General features: G+C 44.9%; 1 protein-coding gene and 1 pseudogene across 1 annotated transcript in view; one reads left to right on the forward strand and one right to left on the reverse strand.

The window, feature by feature from the left end:
• Positions 1-1,808: 1,808 nt before the first annotated feature.
• On the reverse strand, positions 1,809-2,766 carry LOC126536746 (uncharacterized; annotated as a pseudogene).
• A 16,109-nt stretch (positions 2,767-18,875) lies between these two features.
• LOC126536327 (cell adhesion molecule Dscam1-like) overlaps positions 18,876-23,401 on the forward strand; it is a 305,377-nt gene continuing 300,851 nt past the window's right edge. Inside the window, exon 1 of the mRNA XM_050183248.3 lies at positions 18,876-22,252. Within this exon, the coding sequence (XP_050039205.2) occupies positions 22,195-22,252 (58 nt within the window). The 5' untranslated portion in view covers positions 18,876-22,194. The remainder of the gene's footprint in view (positions 22,253-23,401) is intronic.

Below are 23,401 nucleotides of genomic sequence, written 5' to 3' on the forward strand. Positions count from 1 at the left end.
ATCCAAGCAAGCACGTTAGGATAAATGTTTAGGTTACTTAATTTAGTGAAAAGTAATTCGTGTGAAACAGTATTGAATGCTTTGGCGAAGTCTAAAAAAATGCAGTCAATAATAACGTTAGCATTCATCGCCTGGAATAAATCATTAGTGAATGACAAAAGCTGTGTTTCGCAGGAATGGTGTTTTCTAAATCCGTGTTGGTAGGGGGTGCAAAATAAGTTTGACTCGAGAAATGAAACTAGGTGTGAGTAAATTATGTGCTCCATTAATTTGCAGGGAACGCTGGTTAGGGATATAGGTCTGTAATTAAGTGGAGAGTACCGACTGCCAGACTTATGTACGGGAATCACCATCCCTGCCTTCCAATCATTCGGAAGGATGGTGGTTTGAAGTGACTGAGCAAAGATTTCGCTCAGAACTATAGATGAATAAGTAATTGTTCCTTTAAGAAATTTCGTGTTGATACCATCTATTCCACTGCTTGCAGAAACTTGTGAGGTCTGTATCAACTTTACAACGCCATCAAGGTCAATGATAATAGGAAGCATTGGAAAATAACGCACATCAGAAAAAACAGCGCTTGCGCACAGCACAGCATCCGAAAATACAGAGATGAACGCGTCACTCAATACATCACAACAGACACTGCGATCGACAGGTCCGTTGTTAAGATCGCACAGTTCAATGGCACTAAATGTTTTACCGCTGACCACACTCCAAAATTTCTGTGGGTTGTCTTTCAAGAAAGAAGGCAACGTTTGCTCATAAAATCTTGTTTTCGACTCAGCTACAGCATTCTTGTAGTCGCTCAGTGCTATTGTGTAAGCATTCCAACGCTCATCACTGCCAGTTATTTTCGCTCGTCGGAAAAGCCTTTTCTTTTTGTTCAGTAAACGTTTAAGACGCGAGTTGAACCAGGGTGCGCGCGAATTAGAATAAATACGTTTTTGCGGTATTTACCGGTTAATTATGGAGTTGGCTTTTTCTTTGAATATTGACCAGTTTTCTTCAACCGATCGAGTGTGGAAATTTCGAATGTAGTCAGTGATGAAAGTTTCTAGTTCGTTATTAATTCCGGCAAAATTAGCACTTCTGTAATAACGTATACCTTTCGACGAGGTAACAGATGGGATGGTTAACTGCAAATTACACTGGGTTATACAATGGTCGCTAATACCCGGTAGGTAAGTTAGGGGCGAAACAAATTCCGGGGATGTAGTAAGGATTAAATCTAGGATATTAGCCGAGTGTGCAGAACATCGAGTAGGCTTCAGAACAAGCTGGTGCAGGTTAAAATCGAGGCAAAGGCTGATGAATTCGGAGTATTCAGAACAGCACTCTTGGGTTGAAGGGGGATCAGTCTGCCAGTTAATGCCAGGAAAGTTAAAGTCCCCAAGGAGTATTAGTGGCGTGGAAGGGAACCGTAAAATTAGACTATTTGAGGCACTGTGAAGGTCTGAACAAGCTATGTTAGGTGAAGAAGGGGGCCTGTAAACGACGCAATTCATAAAATTTTTGCGTTCGAAGCCTATGGTGACGCTCTAATGATGACGCAAGCTCAATTGCAGCAGTGGTAATCTAATCACGAACACCGATAAGTACACCGCACATCACGGTCATGTCGATATAAACGGTAAACACCCTCGCATTCCAAAATTTCACGGTCTTCAATTTTGCTAGAAAGCCATGATAACAATATCGGTACTGCACGTGTCGACGACAGAAGATAAAGCATCCCGCTTGTTGCATACGCTGCGAATATTTGAATACAAAAGAGAAATATTTTTTGCCACCGGACCATGACTCCGCTATGTTTGTGAATTGCTAGGGCCATCAGAAGGTGCATTTGGGACATAATTTGTTGAACGAAGCTCGTTTGTGTGGATTTCGCAGACTCGATCAGTTACCGGACAGTAAACGTAAGTTTTTTTGTCGATTTGAAGACGGTTAAGCCGTAGCACATATTTCTGTCCGCTAGCCTTTCCGAATTCAATCAATTTTTTCTGTGACAAGCGTGTGGCGCGGCAGAAGTCTTCGCTAACAAGAATGCCAGAACCTTTGAATTTTTTTCGCTCAGTGAAAACCTTTTGCTTAAGTTTTGAGGACAAAAATTTTACGATTATGGGCCGGTGTTTATTTACTGCATAGGAAGCCAGCCTGTGGGCGCGGGAAATGGCTTTGTCTATTAAAGTTATCTGTAGTAAACTGGTAAGGCAGCTTCGAATTTTAGTTTCAGATTGGGACCAGTTCTCAGCTGGGACGTCAGGAATCCCGTAGAATATAAGGTTGTCACGGCGAGAGCGGTCTTCCAGCTCGTCCAACCGAGAAGTTATTGCTGCAGTTTGGTCTCGCACAGCTTCATCGACTACTCTCGGTAGATCAACACCATTCTGATTTGCTTCACATGATTCCACCAGGGATTCAACTGTTGCGAGCCTACTGGCTAAGCTGGAAACTTTTTCCTCAAGGTTTTGCTGATTAGCTCGGACCTCTGATAGCATCCCGATTACCTCGGTATGGCGTGCGTCACTTTTAGCCAAAAAGGCGGCAATGGCGTCTAGAATCTCCTTTTGAGGACCAGGGTTCTGTTCCACATCCCCAGCTAACATAAGCAATTTAACAACATATATGCACTCAAAAAAATCACAAAGAATCACCAGTGGGCCTGGGAAGAGCAGCAGACATATTAATGGATCGCTTAGCGTGCAATGACGGGTGTTTACCAACCTGTACAACAAACAAGAATGGGTTTTGAAGCGGTTGCATGGCTGCCGCTCCGACCAGCCCACTGAAGTGGCCCAATGAAAGCGTCGCTCTTAAGTACGTCCGCTTGAATGGTGTCGTAGGCGATGGGAATGCCCAGCCAAATCGGGGCACGATGTACGCCGCGTCAAGGGTTGATGATGTGGTGTCTCCGCCATGGTGTTTGATGTGGTGTTTCCACCACCTCTGACGTAAGATGGTGATAAAGGCACGACGATAGCTTCGCAAAATGAATGCAAGGGCTGCCACGTGCCGAGGAATGCCAGGATCTGTACAACAAACAAGAACGGGTTTTGAAGCGGTTGCATGGCTGCCGCTCCGTCCAGCCCACTAGTATAACTTACCATAACTTACCATAACAAAATCGGTACAGCGCAAAGCCATATGATTTGTGTATAACAAGTGTAAACGCACAGACTGTCCCACTAAACTTCTGGCTTCTTCTGGCATTAGGACACTATGCACAAGGGCAAAGCCGGCACGTCCCAAGTTTTTGTACCAACTGCTGCATGACATCTATAAGATAGATGTGCCTAAGTATGTCGCATTTTCACAGCCGCGCCCTACTCGTCATAAGCATAAATACACATTTGAATGTTATTTCGGCAATGACTTGTTTGAGCAATCGTTTTTTCCACTTACGATACGCGAATGGAATCGGTTAAATCTAGATGTCACGGACGTCTAAACATTGTCCGCTTTCACTGCAAAGTTAGAACACACATCTAACCTTTAGTAGCATCACCATTGCCGCACAAACTCTCTCCCATTTGTACGCTAGTTCCGTTTTCTTAGATTCCTGCGCTTATACAATGTATTTCCTTTCCTAATGTTCGCTGGTGATGGCCGATGAAATGTGTACCGATTGTCTTGGTGAAAGAGATTGGTTATGCTATTGCACATAACCTTGTTCTTGTACTATCGCTTGCTTGCTTCGTTATTCCATTCCAGTTTTTGTAACAGATTGCAATCATGTGCCTCGTTGTGCTTGGCTTTTTTATTTTCATATTATTTCGTGGCGGTTCGCATATTGCGCATGATCGATAGGGCGTTGATTCACTTTCCTTGGCAAATCCTTTGCTTGGTAATCGTTCCTTGTGGTTGTGCTTCATTTCGTATGCGCAGCATGCATGTTTTCAAAATTTCAGTTTGAATTGTGGGTGATCTTTGCTTTAACTGCTCTGCATAGAAGCATGTCCTTTCTTTTTTTTCGCATATTTTTTTCTTGTCTGTGTAAGCACAATGTACTTGATTGTGCACTCTTAAACTTTATTACAAAATTGATGTTCTTGCTTGAAAAACTGCTTACACCGCATTTATTGCTTTAATATCGATTCTTTCTTTTTCTGTTTTGTTTTCTTTTTAAACATGATTGTGTTTGTAATGCCCACCTGCTATTTTCTCAACTGAGAGTGGCAGTATTGCAAATAAAAAATGAAATGCAATAAATATTTCTAGCGGGTTGGTATAGTTGACAATACCAATACTCGCGACACAAATTATAAGTGTACATAGAACTGACCGTAATAATACCATGTTTTACTATTACCTCGTTGCCCCAGCTTGTCGGCAGTTAGGGCCACTGTGTCGAAGTAGAAGGCGTGACGATGACCGTATGACGAGAGTCAGAAGACAAAGTTGAAAGGATGACGATGGAGCAATCATGATAGCATCGCAACCATTCCTAGTGGCCTATGCTGGTAGACAATTTGGGCCTCTGGGTCGGCTTAAGAAGGCAGACAGACAGATAGCATAAAAAACCCAAGTAGCCAAAGAATGCTAATCGCATTATTAGCTTAATAGCTTTGTTATAACGACCTTATTCAGTATATGCAGCTTTCATTTTTTCTCGTCATTACGAAGTTCCAGCATACTTCGGGTCATATGTTATTTTGCGCGTCAATTATACAAGTAACGAGACGAAATGTTAGAGCGACTAGAAAAGCGCAGTGTTTTGTTTCATTACTAATTAACAATATATGCTCTTTCCTCCGCAAGCCACGGAACATTCTCGATGATAAACTTGTGAAACTACTGAGATAATGTAGCCTCACTTGAAAATTAAATGTTTAACATAAGCATGTGAGAAAAGAAAAAGAAAAGGTAAATGAACGCTTAGCTTGAGACGCGTAATTAACCACCTGCAAAGCTAAACGCTGTGTAATTAATGATGGTTGGCGTTAGAACGCGCTTCAGTAATGAAAGCCATTATTCTTAACTGACTTGCATAATATCTGCCGTACAGAAGTATTTCGTGTGCAGGTATGTATGACCGTACGTGAAACAAAATGAAAAGGAGGGTTAGAGTTTTGCGTTTACAACATGCCTCGAAAAGTGCCATTTCAGACCTCGCATGTTCCGTAGACATGATGGGAAGAAAAGTTGTTCAAAAAAGCTCTGCAGCTGTTAACACCCGCCGTGGCAGCCCAGTGGCTAGGCGTTGCGCTGCTGAGCTTGAGCTCGCGGGTTCACTCTGGGCCACAGCGGAGGCATTTCAATTGAGAAAATGCAAAAATTCTTTTGTACTTAAATTTAGGTGCACCTTAAAAAGTCCCAGATGCTCAAAATGTTTCGGAGTCCTCCACTAAGGCGGGCCTCATAATCAGATCGCGGCTTTAGCACGTAAAATTACGGAATTAGTTTAAGGCGAAGCTTTCTTTGCCTACCAACCCATCATTTAACCTGGGTCGGTTGGTCGATGGTCGGGTTCTCGCCGCCGAATAGATTGCCCTTCACTCTTAAAGAAATGAAGGGTGTCTAGCGACAACGTTTCCACCTCGCACAGGATGCACAGGAGCACTCTAGATGGTCTCTCAAACCAGCATTCTAGATGGTCTCTCAAACCAGCACACTTCAAGTACTGTACTATTGTAAGGAACACTTTTAAGAGGAAGCTTAAGCTCGGGTGCTCCTATCTAAATACATGTAAAAGGAGGATTCCTTTTTCTCGGCAACCACCACACCAAATTTGGCGAGGTTTATTGCGTTTAAAAGAAAAACTGAAAATCTACTGACTGTTTCGAATTTTGATTGAAGTCAATCTTTATTAAAGATTGACAAAGATCGCAAATTTTCCGAAAACGAAACTATCAAGGTTACAACTCTGCAACTCAGCAACGAAAAATGCTATCACAATTACGTGAATTTCATCTAATAGTACCTCTAAAGCGAACAAAATTGATTTGTTACATCTCAAAAAGTTTAGTAATATGTAAATACAGCTTTTGCAGAACTCTTCTACACAACTTCACAAATTCCCGTCAGATATAACATGGCATACCAAATTTGTGTGCTTTCAGTTATCTAGTGGATGCCATTTACAGAACTGCGATATCTCTTCTTGATGCAGAGTTATTAATTTGTAAACTTCGTGCCTCTATTTCTTACCAACTTTATGTTTTTTTAAATCTCTTTCGCAGAATTCAGTCCTTAAATCGAAATTCTTCCGACAGTTACTAGTGTTTGTCTTCTTTCTCTCAAATGGAACAAATTTCATTAAAATCGGTCCAGCGGTTACCTCAGAAAAAACGTTTTTGCGTTTTACGTGTATTTGAATAGGCCGCGTCAGAGTTAGGCCCGAGCTAAAGCTTCCTCTTATAGCGAAAGCTTCACTAACCGCAGTTTCTCTGTCACCAACAATTTCACCTTCATTTGGCCGCAGCTGCGCCGTAGCCTCGGCAACGCATCACGTGACTCGCCGCGCCGAGTTCTTCCGCTGCCGCCGGCTTGGCGCATGCGCGCTCTCCGCAGCTGTGTCGCCACCTGACCACGTAACTCGCCGCGCGCCTTGCTAAGACGAGCGCCGCGCTCGCCTAGTCAGCGCTGGTCAATGCGGGCTTGGACGTGGATGAAAGCGAAGCCGGGCCGTCTTCTCTGAGCGTTGAGCGGGAGCGGGAGGCTTTTAGCCGTCGTCGCCAAGCGGCGTCTGAGACCACCTCACGGATATCGCCCGGCGAACTGCTTCACTGGAAAGAGTTCGGAATACAACATGCTTCGCACCGTCGAGATCAATGTAGCAGCCGTGTTCGCGTCCTGTCCGTTTGTGCTTCGACGCTGCGCATATGCGCGGCGTCTCTTTGCATGTCTAGCACTTGCGCTTTCTCTGTGTCGCAACGTGCGTCGCCCCGTCGAACGATGCGTGTTTGTGCCAGTGAAGGATGTGGCCACGGTCCGAGTATCTTTGACGCAGAGAATGGTCTCGAGTTCAGTTGGTTTAAAGTTGTCCGGAGAGGAAGGCATCGGACGTTGTAGCGAGGACAGATACACAATAGGTGCTCCATGGTTTCCTCGCACCTACAGTACTCGCACGTCGAGCTATCGGCCATACTCCTACGACAGCGTTCGTAAACGTTACTCCCAGCAACAAGCGGCACGGCAAGATTGCTTTGCCGTGGGAAAGGCCAGATGGCAGTTGCAGCCGTAGCAATGGGTCCAGCTTATGCAGTTGGCAATTGAAGGCCCTTGTAGAAGTCAAGAAAGCTTCTGTCTTTTTGCATGCAAGTAGACGAAGTTGCCTGGCAGCGTCCGTCCTCGCCGTAGGTATTGGACACGCTTAGGGATCTTCCTGGGCCGACCGAGCAGCCCTGTCGGCAAAGTTGTTGCCGGCGATGCCACAGTGATCAGGAATCCACTGAAAGATGACATTATGCCTAGTTTCCAGAGCATGGTGGTTCCCTAATGCCGGATATGGTCTGCATGCTCGTATGCTCTGTGATGTAAGGCAGACATGGTACTGTGGAGAGCTGCCTTAGAGTCACAAAATATGACCTATTTCTGTTCCGGCTCATCCGTGACGTAGTTCATAGCGGCAAGGAGGGCTCCAAGTGCTGCCGCCTAGATGTAGTCATATGTGACACTTTGAAATGAACTTTAACCTGCTTCACTAGAATGATAAAAGCGGTAGCTTTGCTGGTAGATGAGGTCGATCCGTCGGTGTACATGGTGTCCCAGCGAGCTTTAGCCAGAGTGTAGAAATATGTAAATGCCACGTAGCTGAAGAGAACCAAGGTAATGTTGTTTGCGTCACTTGGAGATGCCTGCAGTAACTCGCATTTTGTGTCATACGGATATTTCTCCTCACACAATCACCTGGTTTCCGGCTCACCTCGGATCACATCTGGCCTCCATGGCCAACCTGAACGAGATCGCCCACGTCCGAGCATGCGAACTAACTCACCGCGCTAGGCAGCGTGGGGGATCTTCGGACTCCAATTTAGTGGTGTTTAGAGACGTTCTCCTCACTTTTAATGAAATCATCAAACATTATCAGTTGGGCAGGAAGGAGGAATGACAAGCTCTCTAGAGCACAGGCATCTGGCCTCCGCCTGTTTCATACCAGGTCATACCCTGGTCTTCATTCCCCTAGTCATTTCATCGAAGGCCTTGATCCAACATGCCCAGATTGTGGCGCCGCTTGTACGTTAGATCACTTGCTCTATCAGTGCCCCTCATTATAGGGTCCTGAACGCACGACCGAAAAGGAATGGAGCTCCAATGCTCAGGAGCTCAGACCTTATGCATCAACTCAGGGCCATCCACAGGGCGCACGACGCGGCGGTGAGGCTCGGCCTGCCCGTCCCGACGTGGAAGCAGACCGCTGCTCTGCCGCCTTGAGAGGTAGCGTCCCTCAGGACCCAATTAATGTTATCTGTCTGCCTGCCTATTCCGCTTAATTACATAATCAGTCTTAAAGAATTAATAAAATTCTCAACTATTGCAATTACATGAAAAGTTGAACAAGGAAAATTGTAGAGCAACGTGGAAGACTCCCGATATAGCTTTCTGTTGCTCAGTACGTGCTACATAAAAGAGTTTTTCCGTGCGCGAAAGTTGCCCACGAAAAAATCTGTGGGCACTTTGCTGAGCTAAACTGCGATAGGCGAAAGCCTATCTATGACTGCCTCTGTTGCCTTTGTCTGAACTGTTCTGCGAATGGACGCCGCCGTGGCCGCGAGCATGAGATGCAATCACAGCCATATGGCTGCAAGAATTGTGACCGATGTGCGCGCACAACCACGCGCATGGCCGCGCTCTCCGACGCGCCCACTCTCACCGCGTTACTGGCATGGCGCCTCTTCTCCTTGATCCCGTTGCCGGTGATCGCCGCTTTCGTGCGTCCACCACGGACTGCGCCCGGACAATCATGAGCCACTAAAGGCTTACGCCTTAATACACGCAAGGTGCCTCGAGCGATGAGTCGCGCAGCAATTTTGCGTGCATTTTTGGGCTTCTTTCACGCTTAGAAAAAACAATTTTATGTAGCACGTACTGAGCAACAGAAAGCTGTACGGGAATTTTTCATGTTGCTCTACAATTTTCTCATTGACACTTTTAATGTAATTATAATGTTTGATAAGCTGATTAATTAATTAGAACTAATTATGTCATTATCTATAATGAAACAATATAACCTAAGTAGCTCTAAGTGACGGCAAGCAAAATTACCTTAGTTCTTTCCAGCTACGTTGCATTCGCATATATTTAAGCTCTGGCTAAACTTAGCTGGGGCGCCCTGTATATATAGATGCGCTCATGTTGTCTGGTGCAGTACTAACAGCGTCAGTTCCAGTTCCTTCAAACCTGGTGACGGATGATTGGTCTTTGTGATTCAGGGAACAGTAAGGTTCACTTGAGGCTGTCGCAGGCGCCACAGGGGTGATGAAGGGTTCGCCACCGGTGTATGAGTGATAATATTCAGCCTTGATGAGCGCTAATCACTCGTGAAAAGGTCGCTTGAGGTCTCTTGGCTGGTAGGAAAGCTAAGTGATGGTCCAGGATCGTTGACAGATGGCGAATGTGTGCTCTGAAAGATTCTACAGCTACGTGTGTCTCGATCATATGGTCTCTTCCTCGTGATGGCAATTGTTGCTGGTGTCGATGTGCACCGAGGCCGCCCCAAAGACGTACGTAGGCCTTCACTTTTATGCTCTCAACAGCACAAATGTTGGGCGCACGTATTTGATCAAACTGGTAAACTGTGACTCATGATTCCTAGGGACAGTTCCCTGTAGAGTTGCTGTCTAGAATGCACTGGTGTATCCAAAGTTATCCCTGACAGAAATTTGAACACGCGAGTAGTCGCAGATAACTTGTTCTTCCGATAGACGCACTGCGGGTTCCACGAGGAGTTCTGGTCACTGATGAAGTACAGAAACCGACGCGTCTTAACATTTACTGTTATCAAAACTAATCAGTATTAAAATTTAGACATTTGCTTAATGTTATAGACGCTTGAAATGATTTGCGAAAAACGGAAGAACAGCAATTAAATGACAAATATGCAGGTCCAACAGACATGTCGGGATCTACGAGGAGCAAAGTTTTCCTGAAGCGCTTAATAAAATCCTATCAAAGTACTGATCATTTGCACCGACTTTTGTGGCATAGCGATTACGTGCATTTCCAACAAAGTGGCAAGGAGCAGCTGACGTGATCCAGGCGACCCCGGTTTACACTTTCTGATATCGGCCCACATATTAGTGAACTCTCTCAAGGGACGGTATACTTCACTGGGCATGAAACAATCCGAGGAGACACACCAAAAGCCCGCAAGAAAGTCGTACTGAGCTTCGCTTTATTAGGCGCCTGGAGGTTTACATTTGTTGCAGTGAGAATATTTAGGTAATTTTCGTTTGTTTTATTGCGTAATTATCAAGAGAAAAGAGCTGGTCGCTGACGCATCTATATCCATAGTAGACATGGCTTACATAGGATCATTTGTTATATGAGCGCTGTCCTGCACTAATACATATAAAACTAAAAATAATTTATTCACAAAATCCCTGTATGCTTTCTTAACCAAAGTTCAGTAAAATAGCAACAAAATAGATATACCCTGCCGGTTGCCACAGAAATTGGACAGCGACAGCTAGATATTTTAATTTGGCAGTGGTCATTGTAAATGCAATCGTTCTAATTTATGTAGAGCCTGGTTCCCTCACATCACCTCAGTTCTTCACATATTCCTTTGATCCTTCCCTAAGCAAGCGTCACTAGCGACCGCACACAAGTTGACCTGGGAGTGCACTGGTGGTATGAATCCACTGAAAGCTACGGAGCTTGCCTTTGCACATTGTTCGGCATCTCGTATTTGCTCGGGACGTGTGCGTGCGTGTGTGTGTCGTACTACCGTGGGTTTCGGTGAAGGCTACTTTTTGATAAATAGTCGTCCTATACAAAATGCGAATTAATCCACTGATTTAATAAAGTGTAGTGTGTATTACAGTGCATGCCTTCCGTAACAAGAACACAGAGAGAGAGAGAGAGAGTGAACTTTAATGAGCACCAGCAGTTCAATCGGCTGGGCCTAGGCCTCCCACGATGGGACGTCGAGGTGTTGCCTCTTCTCCGCTTCGTAAGCATGCTGGGTCGCCCAGAGTTGGTCGTCGAGATGAGAGCTGCGCAGGGCGGCGTGCCATATCGACGAGAGGGTCACGGGATTAGGGTCTGGGTATTGATGTTCGCACTCCCATAGCATGTGGGGGAGTGTTGCCGATTCAGTTTTACAGACCTTGCACGTCTGGCTCAGGTAGATGTCGGGGTATATAGTGTGATAGCGTGTGAGGGAGGGGTATGTATTCGTCTGTAGCAGACGAAGGGTGGTTGCCTGTGCCCTGTTTAACTTGCACTGAGGGGTGGGGAAGGTTCTTGCGAGGTAAAATGACTTCACAAGGTGGTTGTATCTTGTAAGGCGGTCGCGTCCTGCGGGTGCACCTGCACCGTCTCCGGCACGGTTGACTAGTCCTCGTGCTACGGAGTGTGTAACCTCGTTGAGGTTGGTGAGGTGCTTGTGGACAACGCCGGCGTGTGCTGGGATCCAGACGAGGGTGATTTGATTTTCAGACGAATGCGGGGCTTGTCGTAAGATACGGAGTGATTGCTGATAAATACGAGCTTTGATGTAGTTGTTGATTGCTGCGCGAGAATCGCTCAGTATGGTGTGACAGGCTGGGTCAAGAGTGGCCAGGGCGATGGCCACTTCCTCGGCCGTCTCGGCATTTTTGGTAACGATGCTGGCAGCATGTCGGAGCAAGCTGCCTGCTGTGGTAACGACCGCAAAGCTCCGTCCATCTTGGTACTCAGCTGCGTCGACGAAGGTGCCGCCCGCGGTGTTGGCGTAAGCTTTGATGAGGGAAGTAGCTCGTGCCTTCCTGCGTTCTTTGTTGTAGTCTGGGTGCATGGGTGTAACAAAAACAGATAATATTTCTTTAAGTCAGTGTGTTCCTCGACATCAAAAAAAATTAGCTACACGTGCGTGATCATGCAGCCCTGCCTCCCATGCATAAAGGCAAAACAAGGCGCGCAAGTGTGGTCCACGAGTTCTGTTGACCGCTTCCGATGATACCCACAATTGTAGACCCACAGATGAAGGCCCACGGGATGAAGAAGGAGGTTGTGCACTCCGGGTCAATAGTATAAAATGTGGCGCATGCGCTTCCCGCCTTGGCGCTCAACAGAGCGGGTAGCTCCACAAGACATCTCCACGGTGCGCGGATAGACGGTGTGACAGGTACGCTCACTCGAACTCTTGGGAACGAAACCTGCTCTTGGTGGGGGAGGCTGCCTGGGAGGTGTGAGTCCGTGGGACTACACGGAGGTATGAAGCTCACGTTGTGCGCCTTAGAGTTTCTTTATGAATGTCTAATGTTATAGCGAATGTAAACCTCAGCAAAACTTGTGGATTTATTACCGTCTTTAAAGTGCCCTGAGAAATGTTACACTATGTGCTGCCTTGACCAAAAACGTTTGTAATTTTCGATGTCTGGCCAGTCGCTCCGCAATGTATGGGAGCCAGTGTTCGACTACGGTGGCACCTCCTTGTGAGTCGTATTGTGCCTGTGGTTGTTAAAGCAATAGGCAACTTTAGCTGGTGTTGCTGCCGCTCTGTGTACACGCTTTGCCTTATGCGCGTGCCGTTCGATCACGCGCGAGGAAAGTTGGTGGCCCTACCACGCCTCGTAAACTGCGAACTACTGGGAAAGTTACACCGTCTCAGTGACCCCGAAAATAGGTCCTCGTATGGAAACGTTGACCAGCCTTTCCGAAGCAGCTTATACCTGTTTATAACCTTTATACCAATGTCCTGTTCCATCTGTAGGCCCCATTCTTGGTTTTGTATTCCCCGGTTTAGGGTGTACTTATATATGCAGGATGCTATGGCCTGTCATTAGCAAGCCCTGTTTTCGAAATGCTGGCTCCAGCCTAAGACATCCCTAGCTCTGCGAATCTGTTGATTACCAGAAGTCTCTATCTCCCTGAGAATGTTTGCCTTGGCTAGCAATGAGAAAGACTTTCCGGCTATACTAATATAAAATATTACTAAAATGAAAAATCTTGCAGGTATAAGCATTTCTGTTAGCGATTCACCATTGCGATTTCCGGTTCAAATTTCCGAAAGCCTCCCTTATTGGCGCCGCAGATAAAAGAAATGACGGTCTATTGCGCGTAAGCGTTCATTTATTGAAAACTACACTCACTGATCAAAATATTCAGCTGGAAGAATTTGTACATAACTTTTTCTTTCATAAGAGCCTGAATTGTTGTACTTGTCAGAAGACAGAATGGGCTAATAGGAGCCTATGTTTTGCTCGGCACGGGACCTGTATATTGAATAAATATCTGCGCATCTACTATCTACATATTGGGTTGTCAATTTGTCTTGGGTTTTATAGCTTATATGATGCTTATTTCCAATTTCTTCCTTCACGCCAGACCTTGTTCTTAATACGCTGCGGCTATTTTTGTATAGATGTACGCAAGGAACTCTAGGTATGTGATAAATGCATGTAAGGGTGACCATTCTATCGCTCCGACATAAAGAAAAATGAAATACCCGGATTCTCGCTGTCATTATCATGGGTTCAATTTCATGATCTCGTAGTGGTGATTATGCTCTCCTGTAAGGCCATTTGTGGCTGTCATTGCTTTTTTTTCAGCGGCTTTTAAGCTCTGCCTCATTATGACTGCGATAGATTACTCAGCACGATGAAGAGCAGGACTGAAAAGGCCCATCCAGGAGGCAATTTGTTCGGGCAGGCAAATAGACCAATCCAAAAGGCAGTGTATGACACGGGGACTCAAAGACAAGAGAGTATTTTAACTATCACTGGTAATACGCAGTAAAAATGGTTTATTAAGTCCACGTAATGGCAGGATTACTAATCTAAAGCAATGGCGCTATTTTAGACAAATCGCTGGTACTTTGCTCCGTTGTGATTGTATTTTTTCTGGTATTTTTTGTCCGCCAAACGACCTTTGATGCGCGTCGAGAGAAGGCAGCTTTAGTGTTTTCGTTCAGAGAATGCCTATAGTTTTTCGAAGTTGATAGCACAACGGTGCACCGCCGATAATATACAGCGGAGTGGAGATCCCTGTAATTGTACTTCTTTAAACTCCTCGGTATGGGGAGAGCTGGACGATTCCCCACTCCTGCTGTCGATGAGCTGATCCATTTCACTCATCCAATTCCAGTAAAGGAAACACTTTCTTTACATTTTCTTAGTACTTGCGCTTGCGTGCCTAGTAACGAAAACATGTTTTTTAAGTCCTAGCAATGTTCGAAATTAATTTTGCATACTTATTTTTCGCACACGTGCAAACCCGTATGCTTTGAGCCGCTTATCTCTGCATCCGGTTGTTCCCTGTAATTTGTCTAAAATGTACTGTTTAAAAAAGCATCTTCTCAATTTTGGTTGCGGCAAAAGTCAACCTGTCGATGTGCGGCGAGAACTCCAGCATGAGCCCTTGAAGTAAGCATTGCTCGAACTCTCTGATGGCGGAGCACGTGCCGGTTCCTGGTAGAGCAAATGACTGAGGAATAGAACCCATACATTAATAACCATATTTCGCTAACACATGCAAGTAGAATTATTTAGTTTTCATTAAAGTGTTTTAGGTTTACGTGAAAGTTTTATTGGTTTCCTTGTGAAACGGAGTCCACAAACTAAGCTGCGTTGGTTAGAGCTCAGGAGTATAAGACCTGGTTGCAAAATACACTCAGGGTCTTGCGATCAAAATAATTTTTTTTTTTTGTAATGTCAGTGTGCGGTGACTGCCAGTCTTGCACTCCCATGATCCAACTTCCCTCCCTGGTTGCTACATAGAAAAATGCGAAGACAGGGAGCAAAGGCTCAGCTACTCTCTAGGTTTCTTCAATATCCTAATGAAAAAAAAAATAAGCGGTATGTAGTGATTGGGGATTTCATAATCGAAATTGCGCTTCCTTGTGTTTACGCGATTTGCCTCAATTCAGTATTAAGCCTGTTTTTTATTTCCGCGCCCAAACATGACGCTAATTTCGGACGCCATGGTGCACGAATTTCGCAAATACTAGCCCACAGAAGTCCGTTCGTAACCATGGAAGTTAGTTTCACTTTAGCTGCACAACGTATTAGGTGCTTCACGAAGAAATCGCACACTATGATAGAAGCAAGGCTTCCCTTCTAAATAAAGCCTGCCATTTTCAAAATTTGGTATTATTACGATAGTATTTTTAGTCGAGTAACGCGAAGTACAATATACTATTACACCAGTGTGCCCCCCCCGCAATGCATCCAGTTAAATTATTTTATCACTTTGGTGAGTAACTTACAAGCGAAACGCATTGATAGGTTTCGCAAAACAATCTTTAGTTTCAGACTGAGTGGCATAATAACAGGCACCGTTTCTTCGAGAACACCTTTCTCACCGCCTGTTATCACTGGATAATCGAAAGTGTACGAAATGAATATGGCGCATGTTTCAAATATCCGTGGACTCGCACACAGTGCAACTGTTTGCAAAGCCGTTCTTGTCCTCCATCCTTGCATCCTAAAAAATACTTTCGCTAAACAAAATCATTCTTCACTACTAAAAGTTGTTGTCTTTAAATGCACTACAACCTTGCATCGCAGAGAGCTTTCCAGGTCTTCACATGCATACAATGTGTAGATAATCATGCCGTAGTCACCTATACGTAAATACTTAAACAGCCGCTATTAAGTAAAATTTTATAACTGTAATGAATGAGGCAAGTTTTTATAATTGGTAATTTTACCGGTTTTGTAGACTCGCTTAAAATCAACATTTAGTCATTCTGTAATTTCAGGCTCCCATTTCATTCCCATTTTATGTCCCGAACTGGTGTCATCATGCCGTTCTCGTTTCATTCCGGGTGGTCGAATATATAAAATAGTTCCGGAATCAGTCAAACTCCGAAGTTCCCATTTGGCAACTCTGGTATACAAGTTCATGCGCATGACAACGTACCATGTCATGCCAGTTTTGAGCCATCATAAGTTGGCCCTGCGAGCTTATACCAATATAATCAATAACTAGAACTTTATGTCAGTAGTGACGTATAGTATAACATAATCAGGTCCCGGAATAGCGATGACGCTGCGGCTATTTGATGCTGACTGAAGGTGAAAACCGGCGAGAAACACAATGAACACATGCAAGACGACTTGACGAGGGTAGAACTAAGTTAATTTTTATTATGAGAAATAAATGTATCACCTCCGGCAGAATCTAGGCTTTCACTGGAAGATAATTTTAACAAAATAAATAACTCATCTACATATTTATAGACCTTATGGCTCAGTTGTGGTCCAGATTGTGTTCTGATGTTTCGACTGGACGCCCTTAAGGCTCACTGACAAAGAACGACTTTTCTTGAGAGGTAGCTTCTCGGGAGATTTTTCTTTTCTGGATTAGCTTTATTCTTTGGTATTGCGATGGTTGTCGCCCATGCACCGGACGATTGGGAGAGGTTATCTATCTCGTATTTCTCGCTGTAAAAAATTATGCAAATCCAACGCACGTGCGTGAATCTATACGAAGCGAAGCTTTAATTAAACGGGCGATTAACTCCTCAGTACCTAACTAAGGCGCGTACAATTGCGTTTAATTTCAATATATGCCCCGTGCAACCTCATGCAATGTTTATGCTTATCCACCCCCAAGGCCGTACATTATCACCGTGAAATTATTATGTTTATGTACAGTAGCGCTCAAGAGCCATGCCAAAAGAAAGCACCAAATCAGGCGTATGAACAGTGTGAGACTTATTGACAATGAATGTATGATCATTGTGTAACGACCATGGCGGGAACACGGTGGCGTGACAAGCGTAGGTTGAGAAACCTGGGATTACGACAACGCAGCGACAAAAAAGGCATTACTGCCACGAGCGCATACTTAGTCACGAGGACTGACACTATTTATCACTTTTTTTATATATAATAATGCAGATGGCAGGTGTATGCACAGAAAAGTACAACACATATCTAGCTCCATTTAAGGGTTGTGTACTGCATTTGTTGCACTGAAACGTGCCCATTATGGAGGACTGACGAAGAGCGAGCGCACGCAGATTCGATAAATCAATCCAAATCAAATAAATCAATGAATCCGCTGAAAATAACGCGCCAGTCCATTATCAAGTTCAATGGTCGGAATGCCCGTCAGTGTTTTGGAGTAGCCATTGGAGCAGACAAAAACCACTTTTGAAATACCTACGCCTGTGTTTAGAGCAGGTGCAAGGTCACTACGGAGGCACACCCAGTGAAACAAAATTTAGCGTCCTGTTTAGTTTATGCAATCATTTACTATAAAAACAAGCCACAAAACATGTCATTCACCTAGCATGCGATGTCGGCAGCGGCAAGTACACTGAAATCAACAACCTGCTGGCTGTGCTGCACAACCCCCAGCTTCGCAACTAACTAGCATAAAAGGCACACTAATTAGAAATTCCAAATCAGTTTAGTCTGATGAAATATTTCGGAACTCTATTTTCGTTTATTTCGTGGTAGTAAGTAAGTAAGTAAGTTAGTAAGTAAGTAAGTTCCAAATAATAAATTTTGCGCTAACAACCCTACGCCGGTACGTAAGTGTGGCGCCACACATTTCAAATAACTTTTCATGTGAAAGCGTCAAGTTTCACACTGAGCGAAAAAAGCCGGCGGCATCTGTAGCAGCGAAACTTCCCATTGGCAGCGGGCATCGCACTTGCTTGCTCGGTCCTCGGCGGAGCACAGCGGGCGAGCGGGAACGCCTTCTGCGCGCTATTGCATGAGGGGAGAGGGTATCTCCGCGACGCCACGTCACCTTCGTTCGCGGAAGCCTGTGTTATCGACGCGTTTGTTGTCAGCGCAAGCTCTATATGCCTGCGTTCTGACGGTGCCTCGGTAAGGGCAGATGAAAACGCGCCAAGCATCTCAACGCGCTCGCTTGCCCACCAGGAATTCATAACTCAAAGGTTCGCTCAGCGGTGTTCAACTGAGAATTAATGCTTTCGCATTCACAACTCATAAGAAGTACTTAGGTGCTCTCGGATCGTTTTGTTTTAATTTAGTATGGGGGCCATCGTGGCTCAGTAAAAGCTTTTGAAAATGTTTAAGTTTACTCTTCGAGTCTTTTATAATATGTTTCCGCCAAATTTTATCGAACAGTTAGCTAAGAACGAGAAGTCACCGTCAAAAGCAATGCCATCACGTCCAGCTGATGCGGTAACTCCAAGGGGGCTCTGCCACTCGTCTTTCATTTTTTCCACTTTTTTCTGGCTTAACAACCCTCTTCTCACAGTAAAAGTGACTTTACTGTCACTGTACAAGGATAATTTAGCTTTACAGCTCAAATTATTGTCTCCTTAGCGTCTCTTTAGGGCAGGACGACTTGGCGAGCTCAAATTGCGGCACATCATGAATCTTAATGAGCGGTACGAACACGTATAATCTTCCTTATTCCGCCCCTGATATGCGATCCGAGAACAAGCTGCAAGGGCGTGGCCGCTTGCTCGTTCGCGCTGAACTTTTTTTACCGTGAGCTTTACGAAATGTGGTTGCATTGCCAATGACAGTTGACAAATAGCGTGAACCCTGGTACGGTACCCGATCACCGTGCGCGCGTTTATAACGCCCAATTCTAAATTCAATGACTTCAAATTAATTTGAAAACTAACTCACGCAGCGCAACGAACCAAATCGCTAGGAAGCAACAGGAATAAGCACTCTGTGCAAACACGCATCACCCCTCGATGTGTAAAACTACTGCCTTAATAATACCGTCGCAAGAAGACAGCAGGGCCACTAATCCCGTTGTAGCCTCACGGCTGTCTCACTGTCTCTAACACCATGAACGAATGGAGGCAACCAATGCAACCGAGTCATGCTTTAAATTTCATTGCGTGCTCGTTTCCCACCTTTCGCACCATCAAAACTATGTCGTGGCGCAGCAATGGCACAATTTAGGTGAAAAAAAGAAAGCACTTTTGGAGGAGTATGGAGCAACAAATGCCATTCGGGGTAGATTGACGCAATTGGCGCACTATTTCCACCACTGCAAGTTGGTGTGCGTTAGAGATAAGTGGAAGCCGACAACATTTGACCTGGTATTGTGCAGCAATTTTTTTTAATTTTTGCTAACCAGAGGTGTGCTTACTTGCACTACTTTTGGCGTACAAGGATTGTATGATCCCGTTAGCTGGCATAATAGCATTAGAAGCTCCTATAACATTTGTGTATATGTCAACGATATCCGCCAACTTCTCCACAGAGATACTGATCGACCCACCAGAGACAGCAGCAGCGCTAAATCTGGGAAATCTGGCAAAAAAAAAATACTTCGCTTTAAAATTTATTTGTTCCAGGCCTCCTCTCGTCATCTTCTTGCTTCGTGCTTGTGTAGGCTGTCTTTCTAGTCTCGGGCGAGTTCCGCTAAAAGGATTTCCTCAAATATTTGGAAAGCCCTGCCCCTGCGACAGAATTTTTCGTATATAGGAAGCACGCTGAAGACTTCGTGTAACTTTAGGTATTAGAAAGCTTCAAAGAGAGAAAGAGAAAGGCAAAGGAAATCAAGGGAGGTTAACCAGAGGTTATCTCCGGTTGGCTACCCTGTACTGGGGTAGGGGCAAGAGGATGCGATAGGTGAGAGATAGAGAAAGCGTCAGAGATTAGCAAGAACAGTGCCCCTATGAACGTCGGTGCACCGGGCGCGCTATAGGAATCCTGTAATCTGTCCCAGCTGCAAATATTGTCACTCACGAAGTGGCGGCCAACTCTATTCTATAGATTTTACGCGTAAAAAGTTTCCTAGCACGACTCACGCGCGCGTCGCGCGGTGGCGTTGGCGTTCCTTTTTTTTTTTTTTTTTTTGGTCACGCTTTCCGTCCTCTCGCCTCCGCCATATCCCTGCCGCCCCTTTCCTGGCACGCCGTGGCATGCTGTCGGCGGTTTGAATCAATACGCCGCGGCGCTATAGTCGCCCCGTGCTAACGCGGGACCCGCTCAGTCGGAGCGCAGCCGCGGGCACGTGACGTGGGCGACTGGGTGATGCCGCTCTCGGAGAGCTGCCAAAGCCGTCCGCTAAACGGGCCCACGCGGAGCACGTGGTTTTCGCGTCGTATGGACGCGGGATTGGCAGAAGGGCTGGCTCTCTAGCCTCTGCATCTCGGGCGTCATTTCAGAGTTCTTTGTTTCGTCTCGGCGTGCGTGCCGACACCTGCCGGTGCGTCGAATGCGGACGACGCTGCAGTTGTAGTTACGCTGAACCTTCGGGCCGTTTTCTCGCGGCCCCGAACCAGCGGTGCCGGCTTTTACCAGTGAACGTGAGCGGCAAGTTTGAACGCCCGGCTGTCGCCTGTCCAGTGTGTGCAGTGTGCAGTGTCTTGGTGCGCGCGTACTCCTGGAGTGCCGTCGTGTTTGCGATCGTGGCAAAATGGATCAGTGGCGAGCTTGAAGTGCCGATTATTACTTGCTCGTTTCCCGACGAGATTACGCTTTCTGTGAAACCGAGAAAAACGCTTCTTATCGGGAACTATAGTAAACCAAGTTAGAGCGGATCATAGTACGCTTGATTGCATGTGAGGCTACGCGGCAGAAAATTGTCTTCGTTCATTCCAGATTTCGTAAAAAGGTTTCTTACTTCAATGGGGAGCGCGCTAACTGGAACCTCACAAAGGTAGTCCTTGTAACGCAAGTAGCTTCTCACTGATCACTCACAGCCTTGCACTGCCGAAGTTTCTAATTGATTCTCGCATAATTCGTGAAGTAAGAAGAAGTTACACTAGCGCGGCATATCAGCTCAATGTAAAGTTAAAGGAGAAGATGGAATGTGTATAATTTCGTCAAACATTGCGTGCGGACTAGAGTCCGACTTCCGTGCTTGAGCTTATTATGTGCAGACAATGCATTTATAAAGAAGAGACTAATGTGCCGACACGCAAGGTAAGTTTTCGTGGAGTTTAATGTGTATTCGATTACCATTGTATAGAAAAAACAAGCGGAGTAGGATTTAATGGAGTGCTAAGATTCTCCAGACACACAAAAAAAGAAAGCCTACTTGCACTCGACGGCATCCCGCTCTACCTTAAAACTCGGTTATCAGCATCTGTTTTAATGGTTTAGAGCTCTCACACAAACACGTTTACTTCTATAAATAATGCTCTCTCCGTTCACTTTCTCATTACCCTAAAATATTTATTCGATCTCTTGGTATCGATAAATTTCCTGAATGCCAAAGTCTGTTTGTGGTCTCTCACTCCAAGTGCTCAAATTTCCCGCTATCGAAAAAGCTACATAGTATATTTCGTGTATCTGAATGCGGTGGTCTAACGGTGAGGCAACGCGAAGTTTCTGTAAATTTTGCATAACTTGTTTTGGTTCCGTGTTAGCACCGACAAATTTCTGTCAGCATTATTTTTTTTAATTTATAGATCACGTTACATCGTGCTTTCAAAAGACGGTTAAGGGGGAAACCGAAGGAGTGCAGCGATATGAAAATAAATGTTGCAACTTCAACGAGGCATGTTTAAATGCTGCAAACTGCTCTCAAAGGACAGCAGTTGTCGGCCCAACGCTGCATTTAACAAAAAGGATCAGAAGGACGATTGACTGACCTCGCACAACACCGTTTCCTTTAAAAAAATATATAATTATGCTTCAGTGAACATTTTCATTTCAGCGCGCAGAAATTTAGGCTCGATCACATCCGTTCCCGGTAATACTACAGGAAAAAAAAAGAACAAGGCCTGTCTCGTTGAATTTACACAGTAGGCTATCCCTAACACCCGTATCTTGACAGACCGTTGTTTCCACACCACATGGTCTCTTACCCAAACGGACCAACAAAACAAATCAGTTTTCTCGCACGCCTTCACAGAAAATTGCGTGCTTTCGACAGAGAACCATATGACAGTGTGCGCAGATCAGCGATATTGACAAAGTCCCACCTGCACGAGTCATTTGTGAGCACTCAAAAGAAGCCGCCACGTCTGAATCGGCACCCATGACCGTACTGTGACAGCTACAGTAGCAGCTAAAGACTGTGCCAGTGAACGACCGACCTTTCATTCGACAGAATTGAACAACACCACAAGTCACCCTGAAGTACAGCAGTCGGAGCAAGTGCTATAGTGTTGCATCTGCTTGTAATTGAAACCGACTTCATCGGGCTATGCTGCCAACGATGGAACTTGGACTGGGAGGATTGCGGCTCCTTGGGACCCTTTTCGGTAAGTGAAAGTTGTCATTATGAAGCCAGGGCGTAAAGGACCAGTTAAAAACCGCGTGAAAGGACTTCCTTTTTCTTTTTTACATAAACAAGACATGACCGTTAACTTTAGCCATGCCCGTAGTGTTAGAGTACAGTTTTCATCATCAAGATAATGCGCGCCGCTCTTTACATGTCTATAGGACGTATAACTATATGTGCAACAAAGCGGTGGGATTGTGTTCTTTTTTATTCACTGGATTACCATGGATAAAGCGCTTTTTCGTGAGCTGAAAATGAAATTCTGGGTGAGTTGAAAACATTCGTGCGATGGTCAAAACATCAAAGTGGCTTGACTAAGTACAAATGGCTAGGGCTTGGAATTAGGCTATATATATATATATATATATATATATATATATATATATATATATATATATATATATATATAAGCTTCAGCCCTAAGTGTGAGCTGACTGGTTTATACAATACATCCATATTTTTAGGAAAGTCAGCTGAGGTACGCCCCAAGTCTGCATCACCACTTTCAACACACTTAAGCTTTTTTTGAGGAACACATGAACTACTTTATCAAAATACGTGCCATAGAAAACAAACAGTTCCTCGAGGTACCACGATAATAAAGTGTGGTTGCTACCGTTTTCTGTTGTATTATCTGCAAGAAACGAATGTGTTTCTGCATTTGTAAACATTTATTCGATATGCCTAAATGAATGCTTCAGAATCAAAAATAAATCCATTAATTCAAGTGGAGTCCTGAAGTACTGCGAGGTGCCTTTAACTTAGCTTTGAGAATAAAAAAAGGCTGTTTGCGCATTAACATAGAATGACCACACAATACTGCTCACGCTTACACTCAACGATCAAGCTATAATGAATAACTTACAGGTAGAGCGATAAACGCATGCAGGGACGTACTGCAAATGGCGCTGGCTATTCTATCCTAACTGCTAGCTTACGTGGGGTTGAATTAACCCTTCTTGAGAGTGTAATAAACTAATCTTGATTTATGCGTAACATTATCGCTAGCCGTGTAACCCTGCAACCTACTCACGCTAATAACAACGCTGCTTTATTCAGGAACTGACCTTCATATTCAACGCCTGGTGTTAAAATACCAAGACTTTATTGACGCGATTTGGCAGCCATT

Source organism: Dermacentor andersoni, chromosome 4 (assembly GCF_023375885.2).
Source record: "Dermacentor andersoni chromosome 4, qqDerAnde1_hic_scaffold, whole genome shotgun sequence".
Taxonomy (NCBI): Eukaryota; Metazoa; Arthropoda; class Arachnida; order Ixodida; family Ixodidae; genus Dermacentor; species Dermacentor andersoni.